Below are 26,378 nucleotides of genomic sequence, written 5' to 3'. Positions count from 1 at the left end.
TTTTCTCTTCTTCCGACTCGCGCACATGTCTTTCGGATTCCGTTTTTTCGCTCGCTCTCTGTCCCGCTCTCCTGTGTGTACCAGGAATTGGAATTCCAACTGTATAGCTATGCCGCCGAGCTTTCGCTCAGCAGTCCACCTTTGGAGCCCCCGCAGCTCCCCGGCCCACACCACCCAGTGTTATCTGGGGGGTTCTATATGTTCTCCGAGCTCGCGGGGTTCTCGGAGGGGGGGTGGCCCATCGGATGAGGAGCGCGCGCATTGGAAAATCAAGAGCTGGCGGAACGGCACTGCTTGGAAATCAGTCGCCTGCCTTGGCCCAAGCGGAGAGAATCTCGAGTCGTTCGGCATCGGAATCGGAATCGACCTGTCGAGGATTTTGGCTTCTGGTTCTGTTTTTTGGCTCTGTTCTGGGCGCTGAGCAGCCAAAATCGCCGAGCAGAGCGCAGAAATCGCAGAGATCGAGTGGCAAAAGCGCTGCCACATAGCGGGGGCCCCCAGAACGCAGGAATACAATGAAATATGGCCGAGGGCGAGATGTGATGTGATGTGAAAATGTGAAAATGCCAGTCCAGCACCTTGGAGTGACCACGAAAACTGCACTTTCCCCTTAATCGCTGCCCCCAATAGAAACAAGAAAACAAGAAAATCCAAGCCAATTCAAAACCAAAAGCGAAGAAAATCAAATCGAAGCACAAGCAAAACAATTTCGGGTCGAAAGAAAACGAGAAACATATACAAATATACACATTTCGAATCCAATTCTAGTGGCAAAAATTCGTATGTACTCGTCGTCGTTGCTCCTCAGGCCACACATACATACATAGCAGCGCGGCCCCCTTTTCCCGCCCACCCAAAACGCCACCCGAAATCCTCAAAAGAAAATACGCGTGAGTGTGCTCGAGTTTGAGTGAAAATATGAACGGCAGCAGCGTTGGCGAGACCATAAAGCCGAAAAACAGCAGAAAGTATAGTAACAACACTACACTAGGTAGCTAGACCAGGGCGAATGGTCAAAACAGAGGAGCGGAGGAGCGGAGGAGCAGCTGACCTGTGACAAGTGCAATCGCAGTCGCTTCGGGTTACCAGTGCAGCTAGCATTGGCTGCTACATGTTGCAGCTGTTGCAGCCACACCAGCACACCGAGTGGGCAAATCACGCATACGCCCCATGCGCCCCGAGCCAAGCCAAGCTGCGTGCCCGTGCGCTGGTGCCGTGTGTGTCGGTGTAATGACTGGCCCAGGAAATAAATAAAGGCCGCCACAGCTCCAGCTGCTCGTACATTTCGTAACGCAACGCAACGCAACGCCTGGGAAATGTGCCCCTTGGTGCACGGCGCCCGTTCAGTGGCACCGCCAGATTTTCGCCCCGCCAATCCCACTCGCAGGACTATGTAAGCCCCCGGGGCGCCAGCACCTCGCCCAAAAGGCCAGCGCACAAATCAGGCACCAGGCGAACCCGCTATAAGGACAACTGCCCGACTATAGCCGAAAAATCGAAAGGAATTTCTGGCATTTCTGGGCCTTGTGAAAGCGCTGAGAGGAAAAAACATAAAATACAGTGAGGTAAAACAAGAGAGAGAGGGAAGAGCGCCCCAGAGAGAGAGAGAGTGTGGGAACTTTCGATAAAAAATTATTAGCAAAAACATAAATACGTAACGGCCTCGTTCTCCCGTGCCTTAGTTTTACGCCCCCTCCCCACCGCCCAGCCGAAGGAGATCCCAGAGAAGCAAGAGCAAGAGCAAGAGAGGCCGCACCGAAGCGAGGCGGGGAGGAGAAGAGAGCGCCGGAGCGAGCGGGTGAGTGGGTAGGTCAGTGGCAGTGGGCGGTCCGCCAGCTGGGGCAGCACCACCGCCCCATCACCACCCAACACCACCCAGAACCACCTCCATCGCCACTTCCTGCTCCATCAGCGCCGCCCGCGTCAACCTCAACTTTCAAAGGGCAGGTAAGTGCACACAGAAAACAGAGTCGGCATGAGAAGCAATCGAATCAGCACCTGACATTTGCTCAAGGCGTCCTCCCACAGGTTTTCCCTCTCAGTTTTCTATCATTTCCAAATGGTACTGTAGTATTGAACTTTTCTGGCATTTCTTTTCCGAAAGATAAAATCAGTTTTTTGAGTGAAGTTGGTGGTTTTTCTTTCTTCTTCCTAAACTTTTCTTGTTTTTCTATAATTTCAACATTCGACATTTACCCCAGGCGCACTCCCACAGGTTTTCCTTCTTCCTCTTTCATTAGTTTTCTATAATTTCAAAATAATTACAATTTCATATACGTCAAATCAGTCTTTGACATTTGGCGTACTCCCACAGGGTTTTCCAATCTTAACTTTTATTGCTTTTCCATCATTTTCAAAATAGCCAGTAATGTATTGAACTTTTCTGATGAATACATAAAGGCACTTCCCCAGATTTTCTGAATTTTCGAAACTTTGGAAATGACTATTAAAATATTCGACTGGTTTTGTGACACATAAAGGTATTTATCCAGAACTTTTCTCTTCCATACTTATTAGATTTTCAATTATTTCGAAAATGGTTACTAAAATGTTTTATTTTTCAGAAGCAAGACAGAAGCTTTTTTCCTTGATTTTTATTGCTTTTCTATGATTTCGAGAATGAGAACTAAAATATGGAATCTGACAGATATTTAGAATAAGAAGCTTGACATTTATTTCAGATTGACTCCTGTTTAATTGCCTTTGAATATATTTCTATGGAGCATATAGACAAATGTATTTACCCATATTTGCTGTATTTTCTTTTCTATAATTTCGAAACTTGGTCTTAAATATGAAAATATCACATACGCCAATAAACATTTGGATACATTAAACGTTGGACTAACATTGATACTGTTTACCGAAACATTAAAATATATTTACTTTAGTTTAAAGCAATAAAATATTAAAATAAAAGGCTTTGATAGATACAACTGAAAAATAAAGTTTAGAAAGTTTAGTGTATACTACTTTTTCCGATAGTCAGGTGCTTTCGAATTCTTTGCCTTATATTAATAACTAATTATTTTTTAATAAGTGCATTTTTTACAACTATTTGAGGTTTATTAATTAATAAATAATACTTCATAATTTAAAATATTATATAAAATAAAATAATTTCTTTTAAGCAAAAGGGATTCTCCAAAAAATTTCCCTTGAATCTTGATTAAAAAATTATACGAGGATATTGAAATTAACTTATAATTATTTTAGATGTTTTCATTGCAACTCATGTAAACTTAAAGGGCGATATTGAAATATTAAATGCTGGTTTAAAATATACCAAAAGTAACTGTTGCTAGTTTTGAAAGTCTTAACTTATTTCTTAACTTAATATATTAGAACTGTTTACAAATAGAATCGACACTATCAGCAAGTGCTTCGTATGTTTTAGTACTAAAATAAACATTAAGTTCCTAAATCTTAATTTAAATCAGCTCCCAGATACATATCTATTAGTCAGAATAGAATCTGCCAAACAGTGACTAAAAATTATCAATTAAATTTCATAGTAGCTCAACAGATAAGAGCCCCCTGTTTGACATGACGAACTCCAAACGGATGACTAATACTCGCCAAGTATTTCCCGCCGTGTGACCCCAAAATCACTACACCCAGACAACCCAGTTCATTAACGACCCAATTTGTTCCCTTATTGCAGGTAGCGGCATGTCCTGCACCGTTTCGGAGCTGCCCAGTGGCTGTCGATTGCGCGGCATGACTGCATCCTCACAGCAAAGTGCCGCCAACAATAGTGGCAACAATGGGAATGGCAACGGCAACGGCAACGGGAACGGGGGAGGCGGCAGCGGAGGAGGCGTCGGCGGAGGCAGCCTGGGCGGAGTGTCGCCCACCGTGGGCGGCAGCGTGGGAGTCGGCTCCACGGCCAACGTGCTGCAGGAGTCGAACGTGGCCACGTTGCAGCGACCGCAGTCGCAGAAGCCGTGCTGCTTCTGCTGGTGCTGCTGCTGCTCCTGCTCCTGGTGAGTACCGGCGGCCCACCGCCAGTGGCCTACTTGCTCACCGCCCCAACCCTCTGACACGAAATCAATTTCTTTCTCGTTACCACTACCGCGCTGCCTTGACTCGACGCTTGGCCACAATAACAACTACCTACACCGAAACCCGTCCAATACGACTGCGAATACCGACCACAACCGTGACAACAGGGCCAAATGGTAAGTACCCTCCTTAAGCACTCATTCTTTCGCACACCGGGAGAAAACAGGTGTTGTTTTAATGGCAGTTTTTGTTGAAAGGGCAGCCTTTGAAATCTTAAACTATTTCCACTCTAACTGTCTTAAACATATTTTATAAAAATAAACTATGAAACTATTGGTTTTTTATATTACATTTTTTTTGTGGGTTTATTCTTATTTAAAAAATATTTATTCTTAATAATATAGTTCCTAATTCCTTATAGCATAAAAATGCCTGATTTAACTTATGGAATCTTTTTTAAACTAATTACTAGAATTATATCTAATTCGTTTAAAAATACCTCCTGTAAAGAAATTCAGATCCTTTAATTCATTTAAAAAATTAATTTAAAATTTCTTAAAAAGTTAACATATTTCCATCTTAAATTAGTAACATCCAAACTGATCTTAAAAATAAACAACTTATTATCATTTATAAGTGGGATTGCCTAACATCATATTTTTAATGATACTGATTAGTTTCATTTAATTTAATTAATTAGTTTCAATTAAAAGACTAAATTTATTGAGTGTTTTACCAATATCTTTTGTATAACATTAAAAAAAATAATTCCCTTATTACCCAACAAGATATTGGGATATATTAACCGAGAGTTATTACCAACCTTTTTTTGAGTGTTATTTTACAACCGAATCCCTTATTTCTCGCAGTGCTGTCATGGATATGGCCACGGTTACAGCTATGGTTATTGCTTTGGCTTTAACTATTGCTTTGGCTTTGCCTATGGCCACCGACGACATGGTCGTGAACTGGGATTGGGATAGGGATTGGGTTTGGGTTTGGGTTTGGGCCAGGGGACTGGGAAGTTCAAATGAAAGTGGACACGGGCAAGGTGGCCTTCCTCCTGCCAGCTGGCAACGCTGTTCTTGAAAGCTCTCTCCCACGCTCTCTCTTAAACTTTCTCCGCTTTCTCTCTGCCGAAACACTCTTCGCACGGGTGGCTCTTGCGCCGGACTCCGCGCTCGTTCATTCACAATTCCGGGAGCGCGTCGTCGGGGCAGCGAAAGCTCTCTGGAGGGCACTTTTCAAATCAAATATAAATAAGTATGTGGCGGCTCCTCCGCGGGCTCCTCCAAGTGTTGCATGTTTTCGTGAATGAAATCGAAAGTCTTTTCCGACCCACCGCCGACTGGCGACCCCTCCGCACCTTTGTGTGCCCAGCGGGGGGTAAAAGAACCCCGAAAAACCCAGTGCAAAGCACCCAACGCCCCCACCCCCACGCACCCCTCCGGGCCACATGTAATTTGATTCATATATACGGAGGAGCGCGGCGTATGTACGGTTGTGCGACTTTGATTAGGTATAGGGACAGCGCGGCGCTCTGATAACTGGCGAGCAGATAAGGGAGCTTTGTCAAGTTCGAGTACTCCGGTGCTCTGTCTCCGGGCTTCGAAACCCAAAACCGATATGGCATCAGCCTATCTACAGTGGTCACTCGGGAAGTTCTATCCTTGATTCATATCACCTTCATAAAAAGGTTTCTGCGAACTGTATTATAGATACATATTATATATATGATATGACATATTTTATAATACCCTAAAAATAAATTCTATTTATTTTGTAATTTTTTGATTATACTTATTTAGAAAGCAAAGAAAGCAACATGTTTATTCCTCCATTTATCCCAAATACGAATATATTTTGTTTCCAATCGGTACTTCCAATTTTCACTGTGTAACTTTGGCTATCTAAAGCTCCAGCTATCGAGCGACCACTGTACTTACATATTTATGCTATTTTGCGCCAGTTAAAAATGAGTCAGGCTGAGCGGCCATTCAGCGATGGACAAAATTGTAGTATACTTTAAAGGGTGATTGATGAGTTGTAAAATCAAAATAATCGACTTTTAACAAGCGCCCCTCTGCTTTTTTCCCTTTCCTTGCAGCCTGGCCATCAAGAATGCCGATGAAAATGCCCCCACGAAGCGAGATCTTGTAAATGCCGAATTTCTGGATGGCGAACAGTGAGTTGTCTATGGCAATAAAGAGGAAAACCCTATTTAAATTGTACTTTACAGACCCACACTGGAGGAAATCCGCAGCTGGGGCAAGAGCTTTGACAAGCTGATGAAGAGCACAGGTGAGTCTTTGACAAGTGCTCTCCTGACCCATAATAATCCCTCGATAAATGTGTATTGCCAGCTGGTCGAAAGGTGTTCCAGAACTTCCTGCGCAGCGAATTCAGCGAGGAGAACATCCTGTTCTGGCTGGCCTGCGAGGACCTCAAGAAGGAGAGCAGCCCGGAGCTGGTGGAGGAGAAGGCGCGCCTCATCTACGAGGACTACATCTCGATCCTGTCGCCCAGGGAGGTGTCGCTGGACTCGCGGGTCCGCGAGATCGTCAACCGGAACATGATCGAGCCCACGACGCACACCTTCGACGAAGCTCAAATCCAGATCTACACACTGATGCACAGAGACTCATATCCGAGGTGGGTATCGTTGGGGTGAAACTCAGGATGGAACTAGGTGTTGCAAGGTTACAGAGAGAGCTGCTGTTAAGATGTGTGAAAATAGAATATCAGAATGAGATATTAAACACTGTATTTCATATTTTTTTAAGAAGCACTCTAATAATCCAACTTAAAGGTATACTATGCAAAAACCAGTGTATAAAAAATGGAAACTTTGTTGAAAAACAACTAATGGAGCTGAAGTCCTTTATAGACTTGATGGAATCGAATTCATTTAAAAGAATGTTGAATTTCTATCTAAAAACTTGTACGCTTTAGTTGGAATGAGGGAAATTAGATTTACTGCAAAGAAATTTAGTATTCATTAAGGGTTATGAATACCTTTTTATGAAAAATCATGAAAATGGTTATTTATGAAGAGAGCTACTTTCTATAAAATAACTGCAAATACTTATTTACAATATTAAGGACCCCTAGGGTAAAAAAACCGAATAAGGTAGTGTGCATTTAATTTTCTTAGTTTTCAAGGATCCCAAGGATCCATGAATATGTTATAGTTATGAAATTATAACTTATATGGTTTCATTTCTTCTTCGGCAGATTCCTAAACTCGCAAAAGTTCAAGACACTCGCTCAACTGCAAGACAACTCGAATGCCGGTTCCAAGGCGGATAGTCCCACCTAGAGAGGATCGATTGCCCGGAGCTCCGGATCGGATTTGGATCGTATTCAGTTGCGCTGTGTTGACTTCCGTTGCCGCTCCATTGGCACTTCTCTGGTACTTTCCGCCCCCGCCGCTGCTGCAATCGACTAAGCAATATGTACCCATTAGTAGAACCATTTAAACGTTTGCCCGCAGCCCCAGAAAATCCGGATCCTTGGAGGGCGGGGGCGCCAGACGGTGTGCACTCTACGCGAAACGGATTCCTTCGCTCTCTACCTACGTTCTAGTCGTTAACTAACCAAAGAGTTAGGCACTACCAAAATTGTTTACACTAAGGAGCTGGTTCGACCACAGAAAGCATTTTCCAAACCAAACAAAATAGCCAGACAGCTAATACGAAACGAGCGACACAAATAGCATATATTGTAATACTAGTGATCTAAGAGACGTATTAATCAAATTGCAACAAAGATTACGGAACCCGCTAACCGATAAGTTAACTATAACTTTAAACGTAATCATAAACCGCTACGTAACAGAAATACTTTTTCCAAAAAAATAACAAAAAAAAGTGAAGAAACAAAACCAAAATCTTTTTAAACGTATTACATACATAACTTTATAAAATTATATACACACCAGCATATATGTACGGATATATAGAGACATTTAACTCGACTAGTTTTGAAATCGTTTTAGGTCATACGAGTAATGACATCGAAGCATTTTGTAAATACAACAGCAGACGGCAACACTTTCTACTTTCTTATGAAACCCCATTGAGGATCGATTCCTTTCCCAAGCGAATCTTATAAAGCCCATCTTGAGCTGTACCTTGAGCCAGACCAGAACAGACCATATGCCCCATAAAGTCTTATCCGAAACAGAAATCGAAACCTCAACCGGAACCGGAACCGGAACCGGAAGAAACGCATAGCTAACGTGTACCATATTATTTCGATGTCGAGCTGATTTCCAAGTCGAAAGAAGAACGTTTCGCAATATCACTGCCAACAAAAAAAAATCAGAACTTCGCCGGAGATATATATCCCCTTATAATGTATTATGCGATTGTTTTCCTAGAGAATCGGAAGTTCCAACAGTTCCCCCAAACACTATACCCTTTCTGCATTAAAAATATATATGGAAAAACAGTATTATAAATAACAAAAAAAAGCGTGAAACACAAAAGTATGGTTACATTTAAATTTTAGCAAGAAAGTTGTCGAATTGAAAACTAAAAACAAAAAAAAATAAATAAAACAAGGAGTTTATAAGTATTAAAACGCAGAACAAGCAGGAGGACTTTCGGCTCGAGCCCTGGCAAAAAGTTAACAATGTAATTTCGATCTTAAGTTGGTTTCCTTTAACCTTAGGTTGTCCGTGTTGGAGGCACAATATTTTAAAGTACAAGATTCATGTGTGTACCTTTGTTGCGGGGAGCAGGGAAAGTATTTTCGTAGCTAGTTGGTGTGCCTAGTTTTAGTGCATCTATCGATACCGAACCACACCCATCTCACAGCACTCTTGAACAAGAACAGAAACGCAAACGCAAACACAAACATTAACTCTACTAGCATTTAAATAAAAGTATATCTTCAACTTGAGTCCCTAATCCATTTTTGCTTAAACCAAAAATCTATAACCACTTAGAATCGAAGCGAGAAGAAAAGTATAGTAACCTCTAGAGAATTTTGGAAACCCCCTCTACATAAGTTCCTATACTTTTACAACAGTTCTGACCCGTTTCAAGATCCGACTTCCGAATCCTTAAACACTCGACTTTACGCGTCACTCAGGCTGCTACTTGGAATTGAGAACTCGACAACCGCTTTTGCATTATAATAGAGGTCGATGGATCGGGGGGCCCAGAGAACCAACGTCAGTTTCCACGGTTTGTTACATTAATTTTAGGCAATCAGGTTAGACACACGATGTCCTGGCCAAAGGGACGCGCGGAGGGAGGGAATGTTTGATTGTGAATGTTTCTCTTCGGTTTCTTACTTTGCAGAACGGACAGATGATATAAGACTTTTTGAAAAAGAAAAACAAAACACAAAATATATAAGTACATTAATACGATTGTTGTTTGTTTAGTTTTACACACCGCCACACTCGCACACACAAAACACACGCACACACCGGTACATGCATATATATACTACTTAGCGGTATATGTACAAAAACGTAATCAAGCATTAGTGAAAAGTTTCGACCAGTTGAAAACCATAAATTAAATTTATTACCAAAAAGAGTCACCTAATGTGTAAACGCAAAAACGGCAAAATCAATAAATACAAAGTGGATTAAACTAAGCCTAAATTTAGTTTTAAACATTTAATATATTGCAACAATAAACCGAAATGAAATAAAACTCAAATTCAAACTTGAAGTGCACGAGCTTGTCAATGGGCGCCTGGGAATCAATCAAATATTTATCATTTTCGGAAGATTTCATTTATTTTACAAACTATAATTACCTGTTTATTGAAGGTTTTAGATTGTTATTATACTACTCATGTAAATTTGTCAAACCAAACGTTTTATTTAACAGAAGTACAATTGTTAGTGCTCAGAAAATAATACTGAGAAATGACATAATTAATTAAAGATCTTCGGTGTACAGTACAAGTATCTAATTTCAGGGAACAAATAAATCACCTATGCTTTCCCCAAGAAAACTACACTATTTTTTCTAAACAGTATCTTTACATGAACAAATGCAGTAAGTAAACTGCCATGTAAAATATAGAGTAGAGTGCTGCATATTTTACAAATGAACTTTACACCATGTAGAAGACCCAATCCACCGTGTAAACCACTCCGTTCTAAACCGCAGTTCCACGCGTGCGCAGCGGCCAAAGACAAACAGAGACGGCGAGAGCGAGCAAGAGAGAGGAAGCGATGTGCCGGGGGCAGGGGTCCACGGGGAGCAGGAGGGGAATCACCCTTTACCGTGGCGGAAAGCACACAAGCTCCGTCCGTCCGTCCGTCGGGCCGTCCGCCGATCCACACGACACAGCGCTGATTGCCGCCGCCTGTCGCGGCGAGGTTGTAGGAGCTCAACTGAGGTTAACCGAGAGCCAGGCCCAAGGAGCGAGGAGGAGAGGGGCGGGCGGGGCAGCGGGCCAGAGAACGGCGGAGGCTGTGCGGCAGCTACTTGGCGGATTCGATTGTGGTACATGCACAACTATTTTACGTATGCCACACGGAGAGAAAATAATCATTAATTAAAATTGCATTTAAGCTTGTTCGTACTTTTCGTAGAAATCATATTTGGTCTGTAGCTTTAGTAAGAGAATAAATATCGAAGGAGAAAGTAACACTGGTAGAAAGCTCTAGAAAGTAATGTATACTATTTCATTTTTGATTTATTACATAATGACATATGAAGTTAGGTATTGGGAATATATATATGAAAAGCATTTTATAATTTTCTTAAAGTAAAAAAAAAATAAATTAAAAATGTTGATTTAAAATATAGCAACAGAAGTTAAAATATATTTTTTAGATTTTATTCAAAAATTTTGCATTAAATTTTGAAAATATAAAAAAGAAAGCAAATCCACTAAAAAACATATTTTATATTTATGAACATCCATTTGTGAACCTCGTTCTTTGCAGTGAGTGCTCTCGGCATGCGGCGATCTCTCTACCTCTCTCCTGCCGTTGTGTGTGTTTGTTTCTCTACCTGATGTCTGATTGCACTACCACTTTCACGCGGCTTACAAGCCGAGCGACAACAACAAAAACAGCACAACAAGGCGGCGAGTTCGAAAGCGAATTCGAATTTTCGAAGATGAATGCAATGCCACAGAAATGAACGTCTGGGCCCGGAGTCGGGAGCCACGAAGAGCAGGAGCGGTTTGTGGGAAACGCGGGTGGCTCTCTCGCCCAGGCCCGCTCTCTCCCTCTCCGCCACTGCCGCGCTCCCCTCTCTTTCGCGCGCAAGTGCACGGTGAAGTGGCAGCAGAAGGTTCGTTGCCTAAGTCTTTTGTACCTGCCTGCGTTTTGGCCTCTGCAGGTGCACCCACACACACAGGGCTACCTGTGTTGCCTGCGCCCGCCTTGGTATGGGTGTTCGGTCGCGGGCTCGGGCTCGGGCTTGGGAGTGTAGAGACAACAACCATCATCGATTCGAATGAATTCGAGTGGCGCTGCGCTGCCGGCGTCGCTGCTGCGCGACGGCGTTCTCCTCAATATCAGTTACGAAAGAGATGAAACCATAAAAAGCAATAATAATCGAGAGCTCTCTCACCTGCGCGCCGTGCACACGGACGGCACCTTGCCACCCATACAGGCGCGGCGGCGACGACGTCGGCAGCGGCGGAGGCAGCGGCAGAGGCGGCGGCGGCGGCAGCAGCAGCACATTCAACAGTTGAACAATCTCCAATTGACTCTTTGGGCATTATAGCCGAGAGCCGAGATCCAGCGACAGCGACGACAAGTTTTCCGCGCACACGGAAAGTCAGCAAGCTAAAGTAACCCGATAAATACATATATCTCACAGATCGGACCCATCGGTTTTGCCCGCAACTAATTTCTCAGTGACTTCACGCGTGTTCATCGATCGCAGTGAAAATCCAATAAAATTATACACCAAACAAACAGCTAAAAGTCGCGCTTAAACTTTTTCGAAATTAAATAAAACACACACACGAATTTCAGCCACGAAGAGGAAGAGAAGGCTGAAAAGGCGAAAAAAACGGCCGTGTGTGTGAGTGAGTATCTGTGCGTGTGTGAGTGCGAGAGTGTATCTGTGTGTCGTCGCCTCTCTCCGAGAGCCGAGCTTTGTGTGCTTGTGTGCGTTCGAGCCGAGCTGGAATGAGACGCCATCAAAGCTGAGCAGCGAATAAAAAATGCAAAATAAAAATAGTGATTAATAACAGCAGCCAGAACCAGCAGCAACAACAATGCTAGTGCGGAAAAGCGCGTGAAAAATAGTGGAAATACGCGGCGAAAAAAAGTAGAGATACAAACGCAATATTGATTCGAAAACGCAAATGCCAGGCGAAACGCCCCCGAAACGACCCGCCCTCTGCCCCCCAACTTTGCGCCCCTTAGTGTTCAGCAGCAGCAGCATGAGTAAGAAGCGGAGCAACAACGAATGTTAGGCCAAAATGCACAAACTGACAGTCAACAACAGCCACAGCTCCAGCTCCACATACCACAAAGAGTGGCACATTAGAAGCGGCCAAAAGCAGCCAGCCAAGAGCATTGTGTAAGCCAGAGCCAAGAGGCCCAGAGAGCCAGGCCGAAAAGCCCCCCGACGCACAGCAACAACAGCACAAAGAGTGGCGAAAGGTGCACCCACCAGCAAAACAGCAAAACAGCAACAACGGAGCCACAACAGTTCAGCAGCCACTTTTCAGTTCCAGCTCCAGACTCCCAGGTTGCAGACTCCTCAGACTCCTGACACCAAGCACCAGGCTCCAAGCTCCCTCCTAAGATCCAGCTCCAGTTCCAGCGATCCAGCGATCCACTGTTCCAGCGTGCTCGAGTGCCATAGATCCTCACCAAGTGCCAAAATCCGCATCCTGATCCAATCTGAGATCCCGAGAGCTCAAGGCACCCGGCCCAAAAGTGAGTAGTATTAGCCTACCGAGAAGTAATTATAAACGCATCAGGCTTCGGCAGCCCTGGTCGCCTCTTGGAGGGATTACACTGGCAGAAATAGCACCTCTTGAGGCATTAGCATCTCGGCCTGGGAGTTTCCCAAAAGTGAGCAATAAAAGAGGGTATCTCGGGCCTCCTTCGTGAATAGGGGTTTTATGGCTCAGTTTTAAACCGAAATAATGGTCCTTGTTTAGAACTATATATTTACAGGAGAACCTTCTCGTTGTTTTAATTGAAAACGTTTAGACCACCATAGGTTTTATGGTAAAATTTCAAGACAAATATTGAGAGTTCGGCCCTAAGTATTTAGTGAAAACTTTGGTGAAACTAAATAGAAAAATGTGCTTAACATATTGGATATCCGAAATTTCTTTATTATGTGAGTGGCATAAATAATTTCTCTGTTTTACTGAAAGAATTAATTCAATTTCATGGACTGTCTCAGATACCCAGAGGTTTTTTATTTATATTGAAATTTTAACTCAAAATTGTAGTAAATAAACATGATAAATGTGATAACAATTGAATTAATGGGTTAAGATGATTTCTTGCTTTACTTTTGAAGTAGTTATTTTGCTTTGCGGGTTTTAAAATCAGATTTTGATGGGTTAACTTATATATATCTTTAGATACAAAAAGCTGATATCTTTAGATACAATATTATTTTATGAAATGTCTTTCAATAACTTTGGTTACAGAATCTTAAGATACAATATCTTTGTGTGCAATGTCTTTAGATACAATATCGTTAGATACAATATCGTTAGATACAATATCTTTTGATACACATACCCAACTCAGTTCGAGTTTAAAGGTTTTCACTACCGCGTTGGCCAGTGTTCCTTCGAAAGCCTTCGTCTACAGTGGACACCCTGTACGCTGTGCAGACGTAGCCTAAGACTCTTTGGTCCCAGCCTCAGTTCGCTGTTGTTGCTGCCACTGCTGTTGTGTTGTTGCTGGTATCTTTCGCGCACACATTCCTCTTTGTTTGGTTTTATTTTGTGTTTCGTATTTCGAAGTGCTCGCTGCGCAGCGGCAGCGGCAGCGGCAGGTAAGGCGCACAGGTATTGGTGTTGCTGTTATATGCCGTTGTGTTGTGTTGCCAACAATAAAGCCGAGCCAGGCTAGAGCGGGAGAGTTGGCCATCAAGAGCGGGAGCGAGAAGGGATCAAGAGACGCCTCTGTCCACTGCCGCTGCCACGGCCTCTGCCGGCGCCGACGTCGACTGCGGCAGCGAAGCCTTCTTGTTCGAAAATCGATGATGTTGCCCAGTGTTTGTGATTACGTTTTCCCCTGGACTTTCGAGCTGCCTTCTGCTCTTGTGTTCTCGGCTTCTTTTTATTATGATTTTTATTTTTTTTTACCTTCTTTGATGATGGTGATCAATTTGGGGCTGCGATTATGGTACAGTAAAATGAACATCTACGCAGCGCACACAGACAGCCAGCGGGACACACAGATACACTCAGCCGTGAGATACACACGCAGACAGCGGCACATGTAACCCACACACGAAAAAGGGGGAACTTCGTGAGAGAGTTATTTTATTTTCGTGTTCGTGTTAACGTTTATTGTTTTTCTTTTCTTTAGCCTTTCTTCGTTTCTTCGGGCCTTCTTGACTCCGTCTTGCAGCCGTTCCCCACCCTACCTCTGCCACTACCCCACCCCTCCCACTCCTTGCACACCTTTATTCCCCTTAACAATCCCATGCCCATCTACACGGGGAGAAATACGATCATTTATGGGGTGAAATCATAAGAAATAACAGTGAAACTATTATAATTGTAATATCTTTTACAAGATTATTTAATCTATTTTTTAACTTAAAAAAATTATTAGAAAGAAAAATATTTTTTTTGGTAAAATCTTAAAATTATAGAATAAAAATCAAGTATCTTACAGATACTAACATATTGGAATAGTTATCTAATTTTTAATATAAAAAGATATTTAATAATAATAATATATAATATAATATAATATTATATATTTATTTTGTATCAAGTGCATATAATGTTTTTTGCCGTGTACCATCTACCAACTCCCAGTCCTCAGTCTCGGTCTTTGGTTATTGATGCTCTGACCGTTGATGTCTTAGGGTTACGCTGCGCATTTCTTCTCTTGTCTTTTCTCCACTCCTCCGCTCTCCACTTGTCCCTTCCCCACACTATTCTCCCTAAGTAAGGTAGAGAGACGTAAAATCCAAATTTCAAATTATGTCAAATCTTAATGGGATTTGAAATGGAATTGCTTTTGGTATTCACTGTGTATCTGAAATCGCTGGTATTAAAGGGGAAAAGGTGATCGGGCGAATGGGGGATAATAGAGAACACATACCCATAGATCTTGTTGTAGGCGTTGTCTGCATGCAAAGGTTAGATCTGGGGCTTATGTTCACATGTGGTGATTCCAGTCGATACCATCGAATGAAATTAGTAATGTTTGTTTCGGGAAAGGGTTCATTTACTGTATATGGCTAACAGGAACTGCCTTATTTGTAAACTTTACAAGAAGATATTTTTTGGCACCATTAAGATTATGCAAGCGTTTTAATACTACTATTTCTGATCTTTACAGTTCTACAGTACTGTCTATGCAGCTTTCAAGGAAAACAGACTGTAAATTTAAATTTCTCAAGGTGCAATAGTTATAAATATGTAAATTGCTTTCGCCACAAAAGATTTCCTCATAGTGCTCCAGTATTGCCGTAAATCTGTCTGTGCTAAGCTAGACAAAGTTTTCTATTTGGTTTGAACTTGATTTGCGATTTATTGTTTAGCCAATCAATACAGTAATTGCCCATTAATTTCCTACTGCTATACATGTGTTGGAAGACTTGTTATGAGGTTCGAATAGCTGTAAATCTTACGCAATGACACGTTATATGTAAATAATGATAAATATGTAAATAATAATAATGAAACTCCTCATAAAATATATATCACATCATAAAAAATATAAATAAATAATAATATAAACTTAAATATTTACTGTTAGAAGAGCTCTTATCAAGTTTTGGCGCCCCCGGGTGGACCCTTGGAATAGTAATATAAATTCTTTAAGAAAGTTTCTTTGTGGCTCCCCGCACAAATCTCTTCTGTGAGATTAATTGGGATTATCTTCTCCGCATCGCTTCCCTTTTGTGGGCATAAACAATCTATACCAGCAGCTACTTCTCTTGTTGCTGATTTCTTCTGCACCCACCGTATGAATGATGGGCCTAGGCCAGAATCCATCTATCTGCCAGCTCCAGCTCCATTGCCATTCTCCAGCGATCTCCGCCATTCAAGCGGCAAGTTGGAAAGTTTTTGTGCGGGTCCCAGGCCCCGAGGGTCCGGCGGACGGTCATATATCTGACCCAGTTCGATGGATGTGCGATGGGATCGCTTGCGAGCCGGGGTGTTGATGTTGCTTTAATTGTTTCCTAATTGCCTTTCGACTTTCTTCCCGGGGCGGCTGGGTAATGTTGATGGCTGGCAGTGCGGCGTGCCAAAAACTAGTCTACAGGGCCGACACACGCCGCCGCCGCATGACACTGACCTCACCTACTAACGGAACCGGGCCCGAGGAGCCCCCGAGATCGTCGGGTTGAACTCGCCGGCTGGTCTTGGGCTGGCAGAAACGGGTTTATCCACAACATCCAAACATCCACATCCACATCCCAGCAGTGAACTCTGCAGCAGCACTCGTAATTTTTTATTTTTCGGCTTTATCATCAAACAACAATATGTACGAGGGGGACTGGACCTGGACCTGGACCCGCACCTGGACCTGAATCTGGGTGCGAGTCTGAACCTGGATCTGAACCTGAACCTGGGCCAGGCGCGGCTGGGAACCAGAAAGTCAGCCTTCTGGATTAGGTCAAGGATTGAGAGGCTGCTACCGGTGTGTATGGCGTATGGCGTATGGTGTATGGTGTTTATATGGCGGATGGCAGTGGAGTAGTACCTGTTCTCGACTCGTTGTCGATGTTGTTTTGTTCGGTTTCGGTTCAGTTCAGTTTCAGTTTCGGTTTCGGTTTCAAAATCCCTCATAAACATGTTTTGCTAACTGGCAGATTCTGGACTATTAACAGCTGATGGACTGACTGGTTTCTTGGCCGCCTCTGTTTCTGTTTCTGAGCCGTGCAGCGGTAGTACTCGGTGTTTAATTTTCACACAAAGCCCCGTTGTAAACAAAACACAAATATGGCTGCGAAGCTGGCGGCGCAGCCGGCGCCGGCAGCGACGGGGGCAGCGACGCTTCTTCCACCTGTTCTGTTGCTTCAGTTGTTGTTCCTGCCGCCGCTCTGCCGGTGTTTTGTTGTTTCGCCGATGTGATGAACCGCGCTGAGTTATGCAGTTGCACGTTTGACATTTGCGAAGGAGTCAAACTAGTTCGACGGGCACGTGTGCTCGGCCCAAGTCGGCTCACTCCGCTTTTCCAATTTTTGTTGTGTTTCCGTTGCCGTGTGTTTGCCCCCTTTTGTTTGTTTGTTTGCTGGCCGTTGTGTTTTGTGTGTGCTTGCAAATCGCGCTCGTCGTTTGAACCCGTTCCGCCGGCTCTTCCGCTTATGTTTGCCTTTTATTTTCCAGTTGGGGGTGTGTGCGAGCTGCATCGCGCGGGGGGTGCAGGGGTGCCCAGGGGGCGCCAAGCAGACTGCCGCCAGACACTGCCACTTTTATTGTGGCTTTTACGCGGGACAGGGAGGTGGGGAGTGGGTCTGCGGATCGCCAAATGGAAAACCCCTTAAAGCGTGGCCCATGATTCACACTGCGCCTATGGGGCTTGAACGAGGGCCAAGACCACCCGGAAACTGGCTGAATTTTTCCAAGGAAACTAATAGTATTTTCCCTATGTTTTAGGATTGTAAAAAAATATTTTTGACTTTTGTTTATTTGAGGTGGTTGTAAGCCTTATGAGGTATCTTTTGAAGCAAAGATATATTTTTGGGCTATTTAAAAAATGTATTCCTATCAGATTTTATTACAAATTACATTAATTACTTGCTAATAATTAAAAGATTATTATACTTAATATTCGAAAACTGAATTGCTTTTATTTATTTTATTTAATTTTTTGTTATTTTATTTATTTTTTACTATTTTCCATTGATATTTTTTTTATTCATTGCAAATAAATGTCAGAAAACTTAAATTTCCTAATAATTCTTTATGGCGATTTCCGTTTCGTTTCTTACATTCAAATTATATTTAAATTTGTTTATTTTTTTTATTAAGGAATGAAGAAAATACCTCACTCCCCTGGGCACTAGAAAAACCATTTAGTTGAGCAGCAGTTTACACCTTTCGTTTGGGCTTTCTTCCGCCTCACACACCGAACTAGGCTAAATCTTTATCTCGCTTTCCCACCTGGTACACCTACTAATTATAACCATTGTTTCTTCTGCATTGTCTGATTGCAGCTGAGCTGAGAACGAAGCGAAGGAAGTTCCTTAGTGCCATAGAATGCGGTAATTGAAACAGCGACAACGACAGACCAAGAGCAACTAACCGGAACCGAGAGAACTTAAGACAAACCACAGAGTGCCTTCCATCAATCAACCCGTTGATACACACAAGTGATATTTATTATGTTTATACTTGCCAGCAATAGCAACAGCCACCACAGGGGATCGCAGGATCGATGATCAGACCTCGACCACGACCAAGTCCTAGTGCAATCCGGAATCCAGTTCAAATTAGTTCAGTAAGCCGCGGCTACAGCAAATAATGTCCACATCCACCGCCACAACGAGCGTAATCACGTCCAACGAGCTCTCGCTGTCCGGCCACGCCCACGGCCACGCCCACGGTCACGGGCACGCCCACCAGTTGCACCAGCACTCCCACAACCGCCTTGGAGTGGGCGTAGGTGTGGGAATCCTCAGTGACGCCTCCCTCTCGCCCATCCAGCAGGGCAGTGGCGGCGGCAACGGCGGCGGAGGAGGAGGTAACTCCAACAACAACAGTTCACCGCTGGCGCCCAACGGCGTGCCGCTCCTGACCACCATGCACCGATCCCCGGACTCACCGCAGCCGGAGCTGGCCACCATGACGAATGTGAATGTCCTGGACCTGCACACGGATAACTCGAAGCTGTACGACAAGGAGGCTGTCTTTATCTACGAAACCCCCAAGGTGGTCATGCCAGCGGATGGCGGGGGTGGCAACAACTCCGATGAGGGTCACGCCATCGATGCTCGGATTGCGGCCCAAATGGGCAACCAGGCGCAGCAGCAACAGCAGCAGCAGCAGCAGCAACAGCAGCAGGCGGAGCACCAGCCGCTGGCCAAGATCGAGTTCGACGAGAACCAGATCATCCGGGTGGTGGGGCCCAACGGCGAGCAGCAGCAGATCATCTCGCGGGAGATCATCAACGGGGAGCACCACATCCTGTCGCGCAACGAGGCTGGTGAGCACATCCTCACCCGGATCGTCAGCGATCCCTCCAAGCTGATGCCCAACGACAACGCGGTGGCCACGGCCATGTACAACCAGGCCCAGAAGATGAACAACGATCACGGGCAGGCGGTCTATCAGACATCCCCCCTGCCCCTGGACGCCTCCGTGCTGCACTACAGCGGGGGCAATGACTCCAATGTGATCAAGACGGAGGCGGACATCTACGAGGACCACAAGAAGCACGCGGCTGCCGCGGCCGCAGCTGCCGCCGGTGGAGGCTCCATCATCTACACCACCTCGGATCCGAATGGCGTGAATGTGAAGCAGCTGCCCCACCTGACGGTGCCCCAAAAACTGGATCCCGATCTGTATCAGTCCGATAAGCACATAGATTTGATCTACAACGACGGCAGCAAGACGGTGATCTACTCCACCACGGACCAGAAGGGCCTGGAACTGTACTCGGGCGGCGACATCAGCAGCCTGGTGTCCGATGGCCAAGTGGTGGTCCAGGCGGGGCTGCCGTACGCCACCACCACCGGAGCCGGCGGACAGCCCGTCTACATTGTGTCCGACGGCGCCTTGCCAGCGGGAGTCGAGGAGCATCTGCAGAGGTGAGTAATTGCCCACAAGGGGCGTTTGCCTAATGAGTGCTAAAAGGGGTAGCTACTAGCACTGGGAAAGGGTTGCTCCTGGCCCACTGCCAAGTGGTTCGTTATTGTGCTCCAGGCCCAGTGAGCTGTGCTCCTTAAATAGTGACCTAATTGGTACTAGAAGGGGTTCCAAGTTCGGAAACAAAGAATCCTTACTTGCTACATTGCATTTTGTAACTTTCCTAGGGACATTATTATTTTGGGAAATTATTTTTATAGACTTCACGATGATAAGGAATCACATATAATGACTACACTGCTGAATAGAACATTTTACAGTGTCTTTTAAAAGTGTAATTAAATATTTTAATTTGCATTACCTATTTGACATTATGAAACTGTAAATATGCAGTTTGATGGATTGTGTATATAATATTAAATATTTAGAGAAAGATATTTTGAAATATGCTTTTAAAGGCTTTTTAAAGATCGATAACTTACTACGTTGTATCCAAGAACATCCTTAAGATATAGAACTTGTACTGAATACTATATGAGCTTAAATGGTATAGTACCTAATTTTGTAATAAAATAGGATTTAACTCGGTAACTTCTTAGTTCTTGAGGGACTACCCAAATGTATCTGTCAGATATTCCGTTGGGTAGTCAGTGAGATCTTATATGTACTGTCGAGCCCGTGTTCCGCCTAATATCCTTAACCCACTCCAGCCCACTCAGCTATTCATTGAGCGCTGTTCTATCGGCAACATAAATCTCGACTAATTGCCCTCGTCATGGCGGCCAGTTGCAGCTGGAGATTTGAGTTGCTGCTGCCGCTGCGGCTACCACATCAACATCTTAATTGGGGACAGCGGAGTTTTAGTTTCGATTCGGTTTGAGTCCCCCTGGAGTCGTGGTCCTTTCAAATCAATGTTTGTCATTTGCATTTCTCATGCATTTGAATTAACCGCTCTTTGCCGCGCGCATTTTACTGTTAATTATTGCGATAGCCTAGGATAGGCCAACCGGCAACGGCAGCCACATTGCTGCCGCAACAGTGATGTTGCAGCCGCTGCAGCAGCGGCGGCAGCAGCGACAACGGCAAATGCAACGCCAGCGCATTCTCGATTTCCCCCCACCACTATCCAAACATTGAGTTCAGGCCGGAGTCCTCATACATGCCCAAGCTGCGAGCTGCAAGATCCACGGACCATGCCCCATCCTCCGTTCCCCCAGTGGAATGACAGCTTCCGTTGTAACTGTTTCTTCTATACGTTATTGCTGCCCCTGCAACAGCAACAACAGCAGCAACAGCAACTTTGGCATTCTGGCGTGCATCGAATGTGCAAGTAGGCGAGCTAATAACACCCAGATCCAGCACCAGGCTCGGGCTCCTCCACGGAAACCCTCGTCCTCCATGCTCCACGCTCCAGCCGCCATCCTCCATCCTCCATCCGCCAGCCTCCATTTCCATGCAGCATCCAGCGATCCGCTTGGCAATTCATTTCAGAGCAGTCGACGTCGAGCGGTGGTATGCGCGGGTAATAAAAATTTGAATATAAATTAATCTAATAGAGAACCGTTAGCGAGGTGAGATGCAAGCGCAGCCTCCTTGAGCAAGGTGCCGCCTCGGAGCTCCGCAACTAAGTCATCGTCATCTGCATGGATCGCCTTGCCACGCGGATCGTCGGATCGCTGCCTCGTTGGCCACTCGGACATCTGCAACGCCATCGCCATCGCATCTGCATCTGCAGCCACATCGGACTCCCCCTCGGCCTCCTCCTATTCTTACACAGGGAGAAAATGGTTGGGGAATGCCTGATTGTTGATTAGCACCTATGTTTAAATAGGATTTTCTTTTGATCTTATAAGGGATTAAATGTAGAGGGATCTATTTAAGTACAATCTTGGAAGCTCAGGAAAAAATTAAGGATTTAAGATCTTGAAGTTATTATAATTTAAAGAGATCTGTAAAGAAAAAACTAAAACTTGTACTTTAGATCTTTTTAAATTTGCAACTATTCAAAGGTACATAAAAAATCCTGGATATTTCGTTTGTTGAAAAACAAAAGGATTATGTTTCAGTTTAAAACAAAGTTTAATTCATTTAAATGAATATTAATATTACACAATTCTACACGGTTCTTAAAAAAGTAATAAATTTAAATCAAGGTATATAGCTTGGTAGATAGGAGGATCTGTTAAAGAAAGAATGTTTATATGCATATAATATTTAAATTCTTGGGTATATAAATTCTTTAGAAATTCCCCAAAAATTTGTTCTTCCTCAAAATCTGTATTTTCCTTAAATATGACCTTTTTCAAATGTTCTTTAGCCAAGAATTTTATCCTGAAATAGAATAGTTCTCCGCAGTGCACTCATCTAATGCCAATGTCCCATCCTGTTATAGCGGAGGATGCTGCCGCTGCCGCGGCTGCTGCTGCAACAGCAACATCAACGGACACAGCAGCAACATCGCTGGTTCGTTTGGCCGGCGTGCATGTTGCATGTGCGGCAAGGTCCATAAATAACGACAAAATTGCGTTTCCGCATATGGACCGAGCAAACGTCGTCTTCGATTCGGACTTTGGTTGCTTTTGGCCTGGCTTTTTCCGAGGCTAAAACTGAGACTGAGTCTGAGACTGAGGCTGCGCCCGAGACTTTGGCATGCCGTTGAAGAGGCTGCTGGGCCTTGCGTGTTGCTCTTGGCTGTGGCCTCGCACTCTCGGTCTTTTGGTCTTTTGGTCTCCCGGCCTCGGTTGATGTACAGTTTGTTTTGTTCGCTGGCCCCCCTGATAAGCGGCTGAGGACATGTCCACAGCCAGGTCCAATCCACAGCCACGTCCACGTAAAACGTCTGCATCCCAAAAGTGTTCGCCTTGCCACGTTTTCATTAAAGTCAAATTAAAGCGGCGACAGAGACAGATCGGACTGGGGATGGCAGACCGTATGTATAAGGCCAGTTGACCTTTGTTTCGAGCCATCCTTTCCATTGTGTCTGTCTGTCACCGCATAACATATCCCTGGCAGCGTCTTAATTTACACTGATCAGCGGGCTTTTGGTTTGGTACTTTTTCAAGAAGAAAAGTTCTTGAAATCAGGAAGGAAGTGCTCGGAGTTTTGGGATTGAGAGTTTAAATTAAATAATAATTTAAAAACTACTGCTTCCTTTAGTTTTCTCACAGATGTTAAAAAAAATGAACTATGAAATAATAATAAAATTTCAAAATTACACTCGCCTACAGGAAACACAATACCTAAGCTTAAAGCTTCTTTTAAAAAAGCTCAATTAATTGCATTTGCAAATTGCAGCCACGGGCAACAAGTGGATTATAAAGTTTTTACGATCCTCGGAACTAGCCAGATTATTCGTTTGAGTTGAGTGCAAAGCAATGTACGATGCAAAATTTTATTATTCTCGCCATTTGGCAATAAAATAGTTTTATTGTTTATGCATTATCCAATATTTAACCGCACGAAGACTTATGCAACCGCGCCCCAAAGCAGCATAAGTTCGTTTAATTTCTTAATTGCCAATTCAAGAGTTTTATTCGAATAAAACACACAGAAGAAAAATGAAAGTACTTCTTTAGGCTAAAGTGAAGAGTTAATTCCCAAAAATATTAATGGGCGACACGAGTTGAGGCATTTTAATAGTCTCCACCTTTTAAGTACAGTGGGGCCTAATTTATAGGCAGCTAAAAGTTTGTAATTTCTTTTTTATATTTGCTGAAACGAGGGATTAACATAATTCTTTGTTCTGCGCGTTATTATTAATTTGCCGAACAACAGCAGATGTTTAATCCATAAAATATCTCCGAATGATAAGACGTCATTTGCATTTTCTTTCTCATACAAATTACCCTTTGACATTTAATAAAGTTATAAAAATAGAATCTCCTCCGTAAATTGGAAATCAATTTTGTGTTTAGGCGAAGCTTGAAGTGCAATAATATTTGATGGCCGTGAAATAAATTAATAATAATTAATGACGAAATCGTCTCGTTCCGAATTTAAACTTTGACATTTGCATAGCTGAAAAGTTCCCCACCAACCTATTTATGTAGATCTCGTGTGAATGGAACTAGCTTACTGGCTTGTTTTCGCTTTTTTTCACTCAACACTCCACACACACCCCAGTTTTGTAGGCCAGTGCAGGGACTTTTTCCTTATTGCGATGCGGAAACCCCACAAATTGTGTGAAATGAATGCAGTTTGTGAAATTTCCATACGCAAGGATAACCTTCGGGTTTTGGCCTTCTGATCGGAGTGTTCGCGGTCAATGCGCATGTCACACGCACTCACACGCTCTTAGCCAAGATATATGTGTACCCCCACTCCGGTGTGTCTTATATAGCTCTGCTTACTTTCACTTTACCCAATCATATTAAGTTTCTGAGCTGTAAAACATATTTTATCTCGTTTTTTCCCCTGCTTTTGGTTTTTTCCCCTTTTTTTCGCTACTCCTTTGGTTTGTTTTAATTTTTCCACTTTATTTGCCGTACAGTGCGTTTCGGCGGCATAGCGACACTTTTAGTGTCTCTTATCGGGCAGATAGAACGCGACTGTCTCTGTCGCTCCACTCACGATTTCCCCCTCGGTCAATCTCTCCTGCTCGCCGTGTTATTCCCCCTGATTGACAATATTTCAATATTTTTACTGTTGTCGCCGTTCCACAGCCTCTGGAAGGGGGGCTGTACCATGAGACGCGGGGCGGGGCGGAGACACAGACCCCAAGTCACTGTCACGCATGCGCCTGCAAATGGAGCACTTCTATACCCTTCCTTGACCAGAGGATGCGTTGAAAATGTTAGGAAACTTATTAGTAAATCAAAAAAAAATTAAGTTTTCATTAAAATAGGAGTTTAAAATTTTTTAAATATTTAACAGGTAGTGTTCTATTAAATTCTGAAGTAATGGGACCCTGTATTATTTGTAAAAATATGATAAAGCAGCTGGTATTCTAAAAGTATGCTATAAAAAGCTATTCAGATTGTTAAATATTGGTTTAGGTAAACCAATTTAATCAAATTAAAGCTCACTTTAGGGATTTCATTTAATTTTTTCATATATATTTTTAAAAAATTAATGTTTTATTAATTATAATGATTTTTATCTGACAAAGAGGATAAGGAAGCTGGGACTCTAAAAGTATGCTACAAAAATGTTTAGTAATTGGTTTGGCTAAGCAAAGTTAATTAGAATTAAATTTAAATTAAAAAGGGAATTCTTACATACTTTATAAACATCTATTTAAAGTGAACAGATTTTTAGTACTGATATGCTGCATTACTATGAGATACACTGCTGGCTTCCTGATGAGATACTTTGAGTATCTCAGTTGCGTTGAAGAGTATTCCCAAGTCTCTTAGTTAATCAAGCTAATTTTCCCCCGCTTGTTGTTATTGCCTTTTTGTTTCTTGCTTCTCATTTTATTATTATTAATATTAAAAGGTGCAACAGCGTTTGGACATTTTGATACAAAAACAAACCTGTTCACCTGCGCAGTCTACCTGCAGCAACAGCAACAGCAACAACAGCAACAGCGACAATTCCAAGAGCGAGGTGGCTGCAGAGTGAAAGAAAGAGAGGGCCATACGGGTGGTGAGAGAGAGAGGTAGATGGGGACGTCGTTGAGGAGACAAGAAAGAAACATGTTAACACAATTCAGCGTCTCACACGCTTTCGACTGTCGCCTGTTGTTCTTGTGGTGTTATTTTGTTGTTGCCGCTGTTGCTGTTGTTGCATTTGTTGTTGCTGGTGCTTTTAAAATTTGTTGTTATTTTAGTCTCTCGACTCCACTCCAAAACTCTGAATTGGCGCTACAAGTTTATCGAACGCTCAAAGTGGTTTTCAGTTGATATCGAAAAGCCACAAGGTCGACAACAGCATCAAGTTTATATATGTGTATACTGATACATACCCCAGAGCATGCTTACATATGGCAGTATTTGTTGATATGTACTTAATGTTGTTGTTCTCTGGAAATCAGTAAAAGAACGCGCGTAATCCGCTTAAAGTTAAAATCTCCGCGTATCTTTGTATCTCGCGCTCCGGCAATGCGGTAATGCGGTAAAAGTGCATAATAAAGAAACATGGTGGAGTGCTATCAGCTGGTGGAAAGCTTGATCAGTGAATGATCCCCGGGGATCGTAAAGATCGATTTTTATTGAAATCAACCATGCAGGAGGCGACGAGCACCACGAATTATGCCCTATCTTACACGGACTGGATGTCCGAGCCACGGTACAGAGGATAATAAATATGAGGGGTCGCAGACAACGTCCATCGGCAGGCATTGAGCGATGTATGAGTATCTGGTACTTGTGCCTCGAAGGATCTGAAGAGTGTGTGTGGCTCCTACGGATTGTGTAACTTTTATAAGCTTGCCGCGAAGCTTTTGCTCTAGGCAGCCATATAGAGAGTATCGCGCCCGAACCTCTCTCGTATCTCCCCGACATTTGTTTCTTATTTTCCAATAT

At 43.4% G+C, this 26,378-nt stretch overlaps 2 protein-coding genes across 11 annotated transcripts in view; both read left to right on the top strand.

Annotated features, from left to right (window-relative positions):
• The first annotated feature begins 315 nt into the window (after window positions 1–315).
• On the top strand, window positions 316–9,695 carry LOC108022842 (regulator of G-protein signaling 17). Its single transcript, XM_050887489.1, has 7 exons — window positions 316–1,947; window positions 3,665–3,986; window positions 4,173–4,181; window positions 6,113–6,190; window positions 6,245–6,306; window positions 6,369–6,657; window positions 7,240–9,695. The coding sequence occupies exons 2-7, from the start codon at window positions 3,673–3,675 to the stop codon at window positions 7,322–7,324; spliced, it is 837 nt and encodes a 278-aa protein (XP_050743446.1). The 5' UTR covers window positions 316–1,947; window positions 3,665–3,672; the 3' UTR covers window positions 7,325–9,695.
• Window positions 9,696–11,687: 1,992 nt separating this feature from the next.
• The window catches only part of LOC108022572 (protein grainyhead), a 44,644-nt gene continuing 29,953 nt past the window's right edge, over window positions 11,688–26,378 (top strand). For 2 of the 10 annotated variants that reach the window (XM_017091579.3, XM_017091578.3), the window contains exons 1-2: window positions 11,692–12,886; window positions 18,324–19,916. In XM_017091579.3, the coding sequence (XP_016947068.1) occupies window positions 18,631–19,916 (1,286 nt within the window). In that variant the 5' untranslated portion in view covers window positions 11,692–12,886; window positions 18,324–18,630. Of the gene's footprint in view, window positions 12,887–18,323; window positions 19,917–25,761; window positions 26,143–26,378 lie in introns of those variants that run through there. The other 8 variants (XM_017091585.3, XM_017091584.3, XM_017091581.3 and 5 more) reach the window with 7 other exon arrangements.

The sequence above is a fragment of the Drosophila biarmipes genome, chromosome 2R (genome assembly GCF_025231255.1).
Source record: "Drosophila biarmipes strain raj3 chromosome 2R, RU_DBia_V1.1, whole genome shotgun sequence".
NCBI classification, from domain to species: Eukaryota; Metazoa; Arthropoda; class Insecta; order Diptera; family Drosophilidae; genus Drosophila; species Drosophila biarmipes.
Note: the sequence above shows the minus strand (reverse complement) of the source record. Positions and strands in the feature narration are given on the sequence as shown.

What these genes read in the sequence shown, in the direction of transcription:
- LOC108022842 (XM_050887489.1), top strand. Translation starts at nt 3,673, where the DNA reads ATGTCCTGCACCGTTTCGGAGCTGCCCAGTGGCTGTCGATTGCGCGGC. An exon ending in GAATTTCTGGATGGCGAACA is followed by an intron (nt 6,191 to 6,244) that starts GTGAGTTGTCTA and finishes TGTACTTTACAG; the next exon opens with ACCCACACTGGAGGAAATCC. An exon ending in CAAGCTGATGAAGAGCACAG is followed by an intron (nt 6,307 to 6,368) that starts GTGAGTCTTTGA and finishes GTGTATTGCCAG; the next exon opens with CTGGTCGAAAGGTGTTCCAG.